Source organism: Oncorhynchus clarkii, chromosome 9, assembly GCF_045791955.1.
Source record: "Oncorhynchus clarkii lewisi isolate Uvic-CL-2024 chromosome 9, UVic_Ocla_1.0, whole genome shotgun sequence".
Classification (NCBI taxonomy): Eukaryota; Metazoa; Chordata; class Actinopteri; order Salmoniformes; family Salmonidae; genus Oncorhynchus; species Oncorhynchus clarkii.
In genome coordinates, this window is record NC_092155.1 from 70,311,379 (window position 1) to 70,324,843 (window position 13,465).

General features: G+C 42.1%; 1 protein-coding gene across 3 annotated transcripts in view; it reads left to right on the plus strand.

The window, feature by feature from the left end:
* Window positions 1-9,112: 9,112 nt before the first annotated feature.
* The window catches only part of LOC139416880 (mitogen-activated protein kinase 14A-like), a 28,742-nt gene continuing 24,389 nt past the window's right edge, over window positions 9,113-13,465 (plus strand). For 2 of the 3 annotated variants that reach the window (XM_071166038.1, XM_071166040.1), the window contains exon 1: window positions 9,149-9,509. In XM_071166038.1, the coding sequence (XP_071022139.1) occupies window positions 9,391-9,509 (119 nt within the window). In that variant the 5' untranslated portion in view covers window positions 9,149-9,390. Of the gene's footprint in view, window positions 9,510-13,465 lie in introns of all 3 variants that reach the window. The other variant, XM_071166037.1, reaches the window with a different exon arrangement.

Sequence of the window (13,465 nt, forward strand, 5' to 3'; positions counted from 1 at the left end):
CTAGAGGCAACAGCTTTTTCTTAAACTAGTTAGCGAACTTACTTTAGTTGCTGCCACCTTTGACCAAGAAAAAGGAGAAGTCACAACTTGCACTTTGAGGGTTGTTCTGCAGGAATGTCGCAGAAAGAAAGACCTACGTTTTATCGGCAGGAGGTGACCAAGACGATTTGGGAGGTACCAGAACGCTACCAGACCCTGTCTCCAGTCGGTTCCGGGGCCTACGGATCAGTTTGGTAAATCACGTTTTTTTTGTGTGTCCTATTATGTCTACGTAGATCTAACTAATGTAGCCATTAATTTCTATAAGGCCTGTATAGACAGACGCTAAAGTTAGTTTTCACGGCTGGTGTATTCAGAATAGACCGATGCCCGGCCGTAGAGGCCCTCCGGATTCGCCAAAGGTGCCAGCGACAGCGAACGAGCTAAACCAAGTCTGTCCTCGCACAGTCGAATAACATTAACTAGACTCAACATTTAGAGAAAAAAATTGCCATGTGAAATGCTGCAAGTTCCCTATCTACAAAGTTGGCTAGAGTACGTGCACGATTTAAATGTAGCCAGGTACTTGTATAGCTTTATCCGAATAGCAACATTACATTTTAAACGTATTAAACCTATGGAAATATTATGCAAATTGATAGCCACAAAGATAGTTGTAAAGTACTCCGTGTGGTCATATCGGTAATTGGTTTCGTGTACTTTCTGTTATGTTATTTAATACTTTATCCAGCGGGTTGGGCCACAGATGCATTTTCAACCCAAAGTTGGCAGCTCTTTAGTGGAACTTGCCGCAACTGAAGTAGCCAATTACATCTGTTGTTAAACCTCCTCAGAGTGATGTTATGATGACTCATAGGCCCAGAATAGGACTAATTATTCTTACCGGGATACATAGCTCACTGGTTTACTGTCTGGACTTGCTCCTTAGATGTTGAAGAAAGGGGATAGGGTCTGTCAGTCTTTACGTGTTCCTTAGTTGAGGAAACAAGATATGGTGTGTGTTTCTGTATGAAGGACATTGACTGCAAATTATTAACCTCTTGCCCTTTTTTTCCCCCACTTTTGACATCTATGTTTTCCCGTTTGAATCCACTTTTAGTGAAGTACTTGCCTGGTCCCACATCTGCTAGTGCTTTTGCCAACTCCATTGTCATGTTAGCCTAGTTTGTTTTGCTCCAATACAGGCTCCTGTAATACTTCTGCTGCTAGGCAACAACAGGACAGGGTAATCCTTCAAGTATCATATATTCAGAGGTTTCCTTAACCTTTAGTTAATGAAAATGGGCTTAGTAGTACCCTGTATTACCCGGGTAGTATCCTGTATTACCCGGGTAGTATCCTGTATTACCCGGGTAGTACCCTGTATTACCCGGGTAGTACCCTGTATTACCCGGGTAGTACCCTGTATTACCCGGGTAGTACCCTGTATTACCCGGGTAGTACCCTGTATTACCCTAATACCGACTATGTATTAGTATCATCTGCTGGGTTGGTGTCTGAGTAAACATATAGTTGTTGTTGTTCTCCCCAGAGCAGGAAGTGACTGCTGTGCTGCTACTTGATGGCGGGATTACTTTTGGGTTAAAAAGGGAACTGGATATCAGACCAAGGGACATTTTATAGTACATAAAACATTTGCTTTATATTCAGAAGGATTACCTCCTTAATGTGTGCACCACAGCTCACATACATACAACTTTATCTAAATGTTTGTTTGGTGTGGCCCGGGGGACTCCGGACCTCCTTGGTCTTGCAACTATTTCATCACAAACAATTATTCACCTCTGCTCTGTGAGGGTGTACAACAGTTTTGGCTCTCTTGCCAACTCCCTGTGGAATTGTCAAAGACCGCAATAGATTTGACAAGAGAGACCAAACGGATCCAGGCTGGCAGCTGACTGCTCATGACTGTGGTTAGGAGAGATTCAAAGAGAGAGGAAGTGAGTGGGAGACTTCCCTCCCGGTCTGTCAGTCAGCCAGGGTGAATCTCAAAGGTATTATACTCGATTCCTCAGGTCCTTCCTCTCCTTGCCATCTTCAATACGTCAGGAATAGAGGAGAGCATTGTTTCAACTTTTTTAATGCCACATACACACATATGCCACATATACCAACTCAAAACCCAACAATGCAATAATCAATAACAATGTATTACTAGAAAAAAGCACACGAGAATTAAGAAATATGAAGTGCATGATAAAGTAAGCATACTATGTACAGGAAATATTTAAAAGGTCAGTTCCAATACCATATTTACATGTGCAGGGATACTAGTGTGATAGAGATAGATATGCATAGGGGTAAGGTAACTAGGCAACAGGATAGAAGGTAAACAGAGTAGCAGCAGTTTGCATGTGAGTGGGTGTGCGAGTGTGTCGAGTCAGTAGAAATGTATGTGCATATTATGTGTGAGTGAGCAAATGATGGAGCGGGTGTGTGTGTTGGAGTGACGTGAGTGTGTAGGGTGTGCACTGTGCATAGTGAAAGGTCAATAAAGATACAAGGTTAACTTGGTCCGTTTTAGATATTTGATTAGCTATTTATCAGTCGTATTGCTTGGGGATAGAAGTTGTTCAAGAGCCTGTTGGTGTCAGATATTATGCATCGGTACCTTTTCCCGTGCTGCAGCAGAGAAAATATTCTATGGCTTGGGTGGTTGGGGTCTTTGCTGATTTTCCGGCCCTTCTTTTCACGCCTGATAGAGGTCCCAGTGATGTACTGGGCTGTCGGCACAACTCTCTGTAGCGCTTTACGATCGAGGGCGGTGCTATTGCCATAACAAGCAATGATGCAGCCAGTCATTGGAGGAGAAGATCCAAGATGAGATCCAAGGTGTTTGTCTCCTCCAATGCTTTCCTCACTTCCCTCTAACGCAACAACACATCTGCCACACTGATCCTCAACACTGGGGCCCCTCAGGGGTGCGTGCTTAGTCCCCTTCTATACTCCTTGTTCACCCACGACTGTGTGGCCAAGCACGACTCCAACACCATTAAGTTTGCTGACGACACAACGGTGGTAGGCCTGATCACCGACAACGATGAGACGGCCTATAGGGAGGTGGAGACCTGGCAGTTTGGTGCCAGGACAACAACCTCACTCAGCGTGAGCAAGACAAAGGAGCTGATCGTTGACTATAGGAAAAGGAGGGCCGTCAGGCCCCCGTTTAACATCGTATTAAAGTGGAGTGGGTTGAGAGTTTCAAGGTCCTTGGTGTCCACATCACCAATGAACTATCATGGTCCAAACACAAAAGACAGTTGTGAAGAGATTTGGCATGGTTCCCCAGATACTCAAAGTTCTACAGCTGCACCATCTAGAGCATCCTGGCCGGTTGCATCACCGCCTGGTATGGTAACTGCTTGGAATCTGACCGTAAAGAGCTACAGAGGGTAGTGCCTACAGCACTGGGGCCAAGCTTCCTGGCATCCAGGAGCTACAGTTGAAGTCAGAAGTTTACATACACCTTAGCCAAATACATTTAAACAACATTTTTTCACAATTCCTGACATTTAATCATATTAAAAATTCCCTGTCTTAGGTCAGTTAGGATCACCACTTTATTTTAAGAATGTGAAATGTCAGAATAATAGAGAATTATTCATTTCAGCTATTATTTATTTTATCACATTCTCAGTAGGTCAGAAGTTTACATACACTCAATTAGTATTTGGTAGCATTGCCTTTACATTGTTTAACTTGGGTAAAATGTTTCGGGTAGCCTTCCACAAGCTTCCCACAATAAGTTGGGTGAATTTTGGCCCATTCCTCCTGACAGAATTGGTGTAACTGAGTCAGGTTTGTAGGCCTCCTTGCTGACACATGCTTTTTCTGTTCTGCCAACAAATTTTCTATAGGGTTGAGGTCAGGGCTTTGTGATGGCCACTCCAATTCCTTGACTTTTTTGCCAATTTGCCACAACTTTGGAAGTATGCATGGGGGCATTTTCCAGTTGGAAGACCCTTTTGCGACCAAGCTTTAACTTCCTGACTGATTTTTTGAGATTTTGCTTCGATATATCCACATAATTTTCCTCATGATGCCGTCTATTTTATGAAGTGCACCAGTCCCTCCTGCAGCAAAGCACCCCCACAACATGATGCTGCCACCCCCGTGCTTCATGTTTGGTATGGTGTTCTTTTTCCTCCAAACATAACGATAGTCATTATGGCCAAATAGTTATATTTTTGTTTCATCAGACCAGAGGGCAGGTGGAATGAGCACCGGGACTGAGGGGAACTCATAGCTGCTGGAGGAGGCTCTTGGTAGCCGCACTGTAGGCTTGGAATGCCATCACATGCTGGAGGCCATGCATACCAAACATACCAAGACAGTCGTGAAGAGGGCACAACAAAACCTTTTCCCCCTCAGGAGACTGAAAAGAATTGGCATGGGCCCCCAGATCCTCAAAAGGTTCTACAGCTGCACCATCGAGAGCATCACCGCCTGGAATGGCAACTACTCGGCATCTGACCGTAGCACTACAGAGGGTAGTGCGAGCGGCCCAGTACATCACTGGGGCCAAGCTTCCTGCCATCCAGGACCTATATAATAGGCGGTGTCAGAGGAATGCCCATAAAATTGTCATAGACTCCAGTCAACCAAGTTATAGACTGTTTTCTCTGCTACCGCACAGCAAGTGGTGCCAGAGCGCCAAGTCTAGGACCAAAAGGCTCCTCAACAGCTTCTACCCCCAAGCCATTATACTGCTGAACAATTCATAAAAATTGCCACTGGACAATTTACATTCATTTACATTTCCCCCCTCATCAATCTACAGACAATAGCCCATAATGACAAAGCAAAAACAGGTTGAGAAATGTTTGCTAGTTTAGAAGAAAAAAAACGGAAATGTCACATTTACATTTACATACTCAGTACTTTGTTGAAGCACCTTTGGCAGCGATCACAGCATTGAGTCTTCTTGGGCATGACGCTACAAGCTTGGCACACCTGTTTTTGGGGAGTTTCTGCCATTCTTCTCTGCAGATTCTCTCAAGCTATGTCAGGTTAGATGAGGAGCATTGCTGCACATCTATTTTCAGGTCTCTCCAGAGATGTTCTATCGGGTTCAAGTCCGGTCTCAAAGACATTCCGAGACTTGAACCTTCCATCTGAGGTCCTGAGTTTCGCTTTGTCATTGTGTGTAGATTGCTGAGGATTTTTTTCTTCATTTAATACATTTTATAATAAGGCTGTAACGTAACAAAATGGGGAAAAAGTCAAGGGGTCTGAATACTTTCCGAAGGCACTGTACATGTGACTATTAAATTTATAATCTGAAATTGTGTTGTTGAATCTCTGTTCATCAACATATTGGGCCTTATAAAAATGCACACAGTCTCATTTAATTCATACAGCTGATGAGATCGTGCACCTGTCAAGTGCGGCAATGCCTGCTAAAACAGCATTCTCTAATGCAAAAAATAGACTTTTAGTAAAATAAACAAAATGTTGCTGTCCATTCATTTAACTAAATTAAAACCCTATATTTATTTAATTATTTTTGGGGTTCTAGAGAGTGGAATCCTGTGCCTCATAGTTAGGCTAGATACTGTATCAGCAGTCGTAGAATAATTTCAACTCTCCACCCCAACTGAGTATCATCTCCAGCGTGGAGGGACCTGCAAGCTGTTTTTTGTAGTCTACCTACTGCTCAACAACGATGATGCTTCACAAAGTTTTCTTTGCCTTCTTTGGCTCTTTTTATCCAAATTGATGCATCCATAGTGAGTGTTGCAAACGAGGACAGACTATTTTTACACGCTACGTGCATCAGCACTCAGCGGTCCCATTCTGTGAGCTTGTGTGGCCTACCACTTCGCAGCTGAGCCGTTGTTGCTCCTAGACATTTCCACTTCACAATAACAGCACTTACAATTGACTGCGGCAACTCTAGGAGGGCAGAAACTGATTTGATAAAATGGTGGCATCCTATGACGGTGCCACGTTGAAATTCACTGAGCTCTTCAGTAAAGCCATTCTACTGCCAATGTTTGTCTATGGAGATTAAATGGCTATGTCCTCGATTGTACACACCTGTCAGCAATGGGTGTGGCTGAAATAGACAAATCCACTCATTTGAAGGGGTGTGCACATGCTTTTGTATATAATGTATAGAATGATGTATCATCATCATCAATCTGCATTTCCAAATCAAATACATATTTTAGTGTTAAAGATGCATTACAGTAGTTTTGAAACTTAAAGGCAGAGATATAACCAGATGTACTAGTAGTGGTTATTGTTGTTCTGAGTACCAGTACTATCACAACTTAATACTATATAACCTCTATTTATCTACCAGTACTATCCTAACTTAATACTATATAACCTCTATTTATCGACCCCAGCTGTTCTCTCCCAACCTGAATAAGTTCTGCTGTGTGACGTCTGGCAGTGTGAGACTACTACAGCATGTTAACTCTCTCAACCTGAAAAAGAGCAAAGCACCAATATTTGGAAAGGCACACACCTGTCTATATAAGGTCCCATAGTTGATAGTGCATGTCAGAGCAAAAACCAAGCCATGAAGTCATCATCAGGTTCAGAGATGGAAATTAGTTAGAGAAGGGATTCCCAAACGTTTTAATGTTGTGGCTCCGAAATATGATACTCCTCTGGTAGACCCCAGTTTGGGAATCCCTCCCCTAACTAGAAGAGCACCTGGAACCTCCTTCAACCTCTGGATGGAGGAGCACATATGGGATGTATTTATTATTCCGTGTGTTGAAATTTTCAGAACGTTGCATATAGAAATGTATTAAATAGTGCTGTCACGATTCATGGATTCTACCTGACAGACAGTCATATTTGTTCTACACAATACAAATCTATGGGAACATTCTGTAATGTTGCACCTGGTGAACAGTATGAATGTTGCTCCATTCACTGCTTTGCACCAGACAAGAAGCATATATTCTAAACCAAGCAATGGAATGAATGGAATGGCCGGAACATGATGGATGTCTTTCTAAGTTTACAGAGAGGTGAAGAGAGTAAACATTTTGTTCAAAAACACTCTCCGTTTAAACTCTCAACATCTCTGGGTTGTTGCAAGAACTATGTTAAAGATTAGTGGTGTAAAAAGTATTGTCATACTTGATTAAAAGTAAAGATAACTTAATAGAAAATGACTCAAGTAAACGTGAATGTCACCCAGTAATATACTACGTGTATAAAAGTACCTGGTTAAAAATATTTTTATTTTTATTTTATTTCACCAGGTAGGCTAGTTGAGAACAAGTTCTCATTTGCAACTGCAACCTGGCCAAGATAAAGCAAAGCAGCTCGACACATACAACAACACAGAGTTGGACATGGAATAAACAAACATTTTTATTTATTTTACCTTTATTTAACTAGGCAAGTCAGTTAAGAACAAATTCTTATTTTCAATGATGGCTTAGGAACAGTGGGTTAACTGCCTTGTTCAGGGGCAGAATGACAGATTTGTACCTTGTCAGCTCGGGAACTTGCAACCTTTTGATTGCTAGTCCAACACTCTAACCACTAGGTTACACTGCTGCCCCACTAGGCTACACAAACAATCAATAATACAGTAGCATATACAGTATATACTTAAGTACAGTTGTGGAAAAAGTTCTTAATTGTCATACTTAAGTAAAAGTAAATACTATACATCAAAATCCTTATATTACGCCAGCCAGATGGCACGATTTTCTTTTTTTTATGTACAGCTAGGGCATATTCCAACAACACTCAGACATCACAAATGCAGTATTGGTGTTTAGTTAGTGCACCAGATCAGAGGCAGTAGGGATGACAACACACTGTTCTGCCTGAGCATTCAAAACGTAACAAGTACTTTTGGGTGTCAGGGAAAATGTTGGGATTAAAAAGTACAGATTTTCTTTAGGAATGTACATTTTACATTGACATTTATCCAGAGCGACTTGCAGTTTAGTGCAGTCATTTTAAGATAGCTATGTGTGACAACCACATATCACAGGCATAGTTAGTACACTTTTCTTCAATAATGCAGCTGTCAGCTAAATCAGAGCTAGAAGGGGAAGTCAAGTGTTGGTTCAGGAAAGTTTTTTTGTGTGGGGGGGATTCAAGGGGAATTATAGCCTACCTGGTGAAATAAAATAACGATACTCTTTGAAGAGGCAGGGTTTCAGGTGCTTTCAGAAGATGGGCAGGGACTTTGCTGTTCTAGCTTCAGGGGGAGCTCTGTCCTGGCAGTGCCAGAGAAGAGCTTTGATAGGGCTCCTGTATGGGTGGAAGGACAGCTCCTGCTCAAAATGTTGTAATTTTACATTTGAGTCACTTAGCAGACACTCTTATCCAGAGTGACAGTAGTGAGTGCATACACGTTCATACTTATCCCCCTTGGGAATCGAACCTACAAGTTGCAAGCACCATTCTCTACCAACTGAGCCACACAAGACCAATGTAGCAAAGTAAAAGTAAAAACATATATAAATAGTAAAGTACAGATATCCAGTAGAACCTCAAAGTAATTTTACACCTTTGTTAGAGATAATGGGAATATGTTTTTTACCTCAAGTTTTTATGTATTTGATCATATCAAAACAAATTCATGTTTCCATGCATTTGGAGAATGCTTTTCTCACCAAATTTTGTTGAATGTTTAGACGCGAACATGGACCGATTTGATGCTCTCGCAATAGTAATATAGTTTGCAGCCATGTAAAAGTCTCAATGGGTGCCTTATATTTTATGGTGAGATTGATTTCCCACAATATTTTCGGTATATTTTCATGAAACATGTGAACCTGTGCATTTGGGTTAATTAATTACTGACGTGTGTTTTTTCTCTTCATTATTATCAGCCATTTTATAAAAACATTTCCAAATGATGTCTGTTTCCCAAAATATGTTGTGAAAAACATGACTTTGTTCTTATTTCTACTCATACTGGAGGTGAGTATTTAATTTGGAAATGGGGCCATTTACTAAATGTTTGATACGCTTTTTTATTGACTCTTTAAATAATTTGTATTTGCATTAAAATCACTGTTTGTCTAAGCTTTTAAATAAACTTATTAAAAAGGTTCAGTGAAAAAATATCTGGTTTGTCCTTTGAGTTGCTCGAGGTTTAGAGTTTATCTCGCGACATTTTGTTGTTTTAGCAGAGGGAAACGGGCGCGCAGGGTAGATGACATTGTGAAATCCCGGGAGCCTAAACGCAAATGGAGTAGCTAGAAACGTATTCTCAACAAACTATTTCCGCCTTAAAACGTGCAGAATTTCAAGAATTTTGCACCTCGCTCACAACGAACTAGTTAGCTAGAGGCAACAGCTTTTTCTTAAACTAGTTAGCGAACTTACTTTAGTTGCTGCCACCTTTGACCAAGAAAAAGGAGAAGTCACAACTTGCACTTTGAGGGTTGTTCTGCAGGAATGTCGCAGAAAGAAAGACCTACGTTTTATCGGCAGGAGGTGACCAAGACGATTTGGGAGGTACCAGAACGCTACCAGACCCTGTCTCCAGTCGGTTCCGGGGCCTACGGATCAGTTTGGTAAATCACGTTTTTTTTGTGTGTCCTATTATGTCTACGTAGATCTAACTAATGTAGCCATTAATTTCTATAAGGCCTGTATAGACAGACGCTAAAGTTAGTTTTCACGGCTGGTGTATTCAGAATAGACCGATGCCCGGCCGTAGAGGCCCTCCGGATTCGCCAAAGGTGCCAGCGACAGCGAACGAGCTAAACCAAGTCTGTCCTCGCACAGTCGAATAACATTAACTAGACTCAACATTTAGAGAAAAAAATTGCCATGTGAAATGCTGCAAGTTCCCTATCTACAAAGTTGGCTAGAGTACGTGCACGATTTAAATGTAGCCAGGTACTTGTATAGCTTTATCCGAATAGCAACATTACATTTTAAACGTATTAAACCTATGGAAATATTATGCAAATTGATAGCCACAAAGATAGTTGTAAAGTACTCCGTGTGGTCATATCGGTAATTGGTTTCGTGTACTTTCTGTTATGTTATTTAATACTTTATCCAGCGGGTTGGGCCACAGATGCATTTTCAACCCAAAGTTGGCAGCTCTTTAGTGGAACTTGCCGCAACTGAAGTAGCCAATTACATCTGTTGTTAAACCTCCTCAGAGTGATGTTATGATGACTCATAGGCCCAGAATAGGACTAATTATTCTTACCGGGATACATAGCTCACTGGTTTACTGTCTGGACTTGCTCCTTAGATGTTGAAGAAAGGGGATAGGGTCTGTCAGTCTTTACGTGTTCCTTAGTTGAGGAAACAAGATATGGTGTGTGTTTCTGTATGAAGGACATTGACTGCAAATTATTAACCTCTTGCCCTTTTTTTCCCCCACTTTTGACATCTATGTTTTCCCGTTTGAATCCACTTTTAGTGAAGTACTTGCCTGGTCCCACATCTGCTAGTGCTTTTGCCAACTCCATTGTCATGTTAGCCTAGTTTGTTTTGCTCCAATACAGGCTCCTGTAATACTTCTGCTGCTAGGCAACAACAGGACAGGGTAATCCTTCAAGTATCATATATTCAGAGGTTTCCTTAACCTTTAGTTAATGAAAATGGGCTTAGTAGTACCCTGTATTACCCGGGTAGTATCCTGTATTACCCGGGTAGTATCCTGTATTACCCGGGTAGTACCCTGTATTACCCGGGTAGTACCCTGTATTACCCGGGTAGTACCCTGTATTACCCGGGTAGTACCCTGTATTACCCGGGTAGTACCCTGTATTACCCTAATACCGACTATGTATTAGTATCATCTGCTGGGTTGGTGTCTGAGTAAACATATAGTTGTTGTTGTTCTCCCCAGAGCAGGAAGTGACTGCTGTGCTGCTACTTGATGGCGGGATTACTTTTGGGTTAAAAAGGGAACTGGATATCAGACCAAGGGACATTTTATAGTACATAAAACATTTGCTTTATATTCAGAAGGATTACCTCCTTAATGTGTGCACCACAGCTCACATACATACAACTTTATCTAAATGTTTGTTTGGTGTGGCCCGGGGGACTCCGGACCTCCTTGGTCTTGCAACTATTTCATCACAAACAATTATTCACCTCTGCTCTGTGAGGGTGTACAACAGTTTTGGCTCTCTTGCCAACTCCCTGTGGAATTGTCAAAGACCGCAATAGATTTGACAAGAGAGACCAAACGGATCCAGGCTGGCAGCTGACTGCTCATGACTGTGGTTAGGAGAGATTCAAAGAGAGAGGAAGTGAGTGGGAGACTTCCCTCCCGGTCTGTCAGTCAGCCAGGGTGAATCTCAAAGGTATTATACTCGATTCCTCAGGTCCTTCCTCTCCTTGCCATCTTCAATACGTCAGGAATAGAGGAGAGCATTGTTTCAACTTTTTTAATGCCACATACACACATATGCCACATATACCAACTCAAAACCCAACAATGCAATAATCAATAACAATGTATTACTAGAAAAAAGCACACGAGAATTAAGAAATATGAAGTGCATGATAAAGTAAGCATACTATGTACAGGAAATATTTAAAAGGTCAGTTCCAATACCATATTTACATGTGCAGGGATACTAGTGTGATAGAGATAGATATGCATAGGGGTAAGGTAACTAGGCAACAGGATAGAAGGTAAACAGAGTAGCAGCAGTTTGCATGTGAGTGGGTGTGCGAGTGTGTCGAGTCAGTAGAAATGTATGTGCATATTATGTGTGAGTGAGCAAATGATGGAGCGGGTGTGTGTGTTGGAGTGACGTGAGTGTGTAGGGTGTGCACTGTGCATAGTGAAAGGTCAATAAAGATACAAGGTTAACTTGGTCCGTTTTAGATATTTGATTAGCTATTTATCAGTCGTATTGCTTGGGGATAGAAGTTGTTCAAGAGCCTGTTGGTGTCAGATATTATGCATCGGTACCTTTTCCCGTGCTGCAGCAGAGAAAATATTCTATGGCTTGGGTGGTTGGGGTCTTTGCTGATTTTCCGGCCCTTCTTTTCACGCCTGATAGAGGTCCCAGTGATGTACTGGGCTGTCGGCACAACTCTCTGTAGCGCTTTACGATCGAGGGCGGTGCTATTGCCATAACAAGCAATGATGCAGCCAGTCATTGGAGGAGAAGATCCAAGATGAGATCCAAGGTGTTTGTCTCCTCCAATGCTTTCCTCACTTCCCTCTAACGCAACAACACATCTGCCACACTGATCCTCAACACTGGGGCCCCTCAGGGGTGCGTGCTTAGTCCCCTTCTATACTCCTTGTTCACCCACGACTGTGTGGCCAAGCACGACTCCAACACCATTAAGTTTGCTGACGACACAACGGTGGTAGGCCTGATCACCGACAACGATGAGACGGCCTATAGGGAGGTGGAGACCTGGCAGTTTGGTGCCAGGACAACAACCTCACTCAGCGTGAGCAAGACAAAGGAGCTGATCGTTGACTATAGGAAAAGGAGGGCCGTCAGGCCCCCGTTTAACATCGTATTAAAGTGGAGTGGGTTGAGAGTTTCAAGGTCCTTGGTGTCCACATCACCAATGAACTATCATGGTCCAAACACAAAAGACAGTTGTGAAGAGATTTGGCATGGTTCCCCAGATACTCAAAGTTCTACAGCTGCACCATCTAGAGCATCCTGGCCGGTTGCATCACCGCCTGGTATGGTAACTGCTTGGAATCTGACCGTAAAGAGCTACAGAGGGTAGTGCCTACAGCACTGGGGCCAAGCTTCCTGGCATCCAGGAGCTACAGTTGAAGTCAGAAGTTTACATACACCTTAGCCAAATACATTTAAACAACATTTTTTCACAATTCCTGACATTTAATCATATTAAAAATTCCCTGTCTTAGGTCAGTTAGGATCACCACTTTATTTTAAGAATGTGAAATGTCAGAATAATAGAGAATTATTCATTTCAGCTATTATTTATTTTATCACATTCTCAGTAGGTCAGAAGTTTACATACACTCAATTAGTATTTGGTAGCATTGCCTTTACATTGTTTAACTTGGGTAAAATGTTTCGGGTAGCCTTCCACAAGCTTCCCACAATAAGTTGGGTGAATTTTGGCCCATTCCTCCTGACAGAATTGGTGTAACTGAGTCAGGTTTGTAGGCCTCCTTGCTGACACATGCTTTTTCTGTTCTGCCAACAAATTTTCTATAGGGTTGAGGTCAGGGCTTTGTGATGGCCACTCCAATTCCTTGACTTTTTTGCCAATTTGCCACAACTTTGGAAGTATGCATGGGGGCATTTTCCAGTTGGAAGACCCTTTTGCGACCAAGCTTTAACTTCCTGACTGATTTTTTGAGATTTTGCTTCGATATATCCACATAATTTTCCTCATGATGCCGTCTATTTTATGAAGTGCACCAGTCCCTCCTGCAGCAAAGCACCCCCACAACATGATGCTGCCACCCCCGTGCTTCATGTTTGGTATGGTGTTCTTTTTCCTCCAAACATAACGATAGTCATTATGGCCAAATAGTTATATTTTT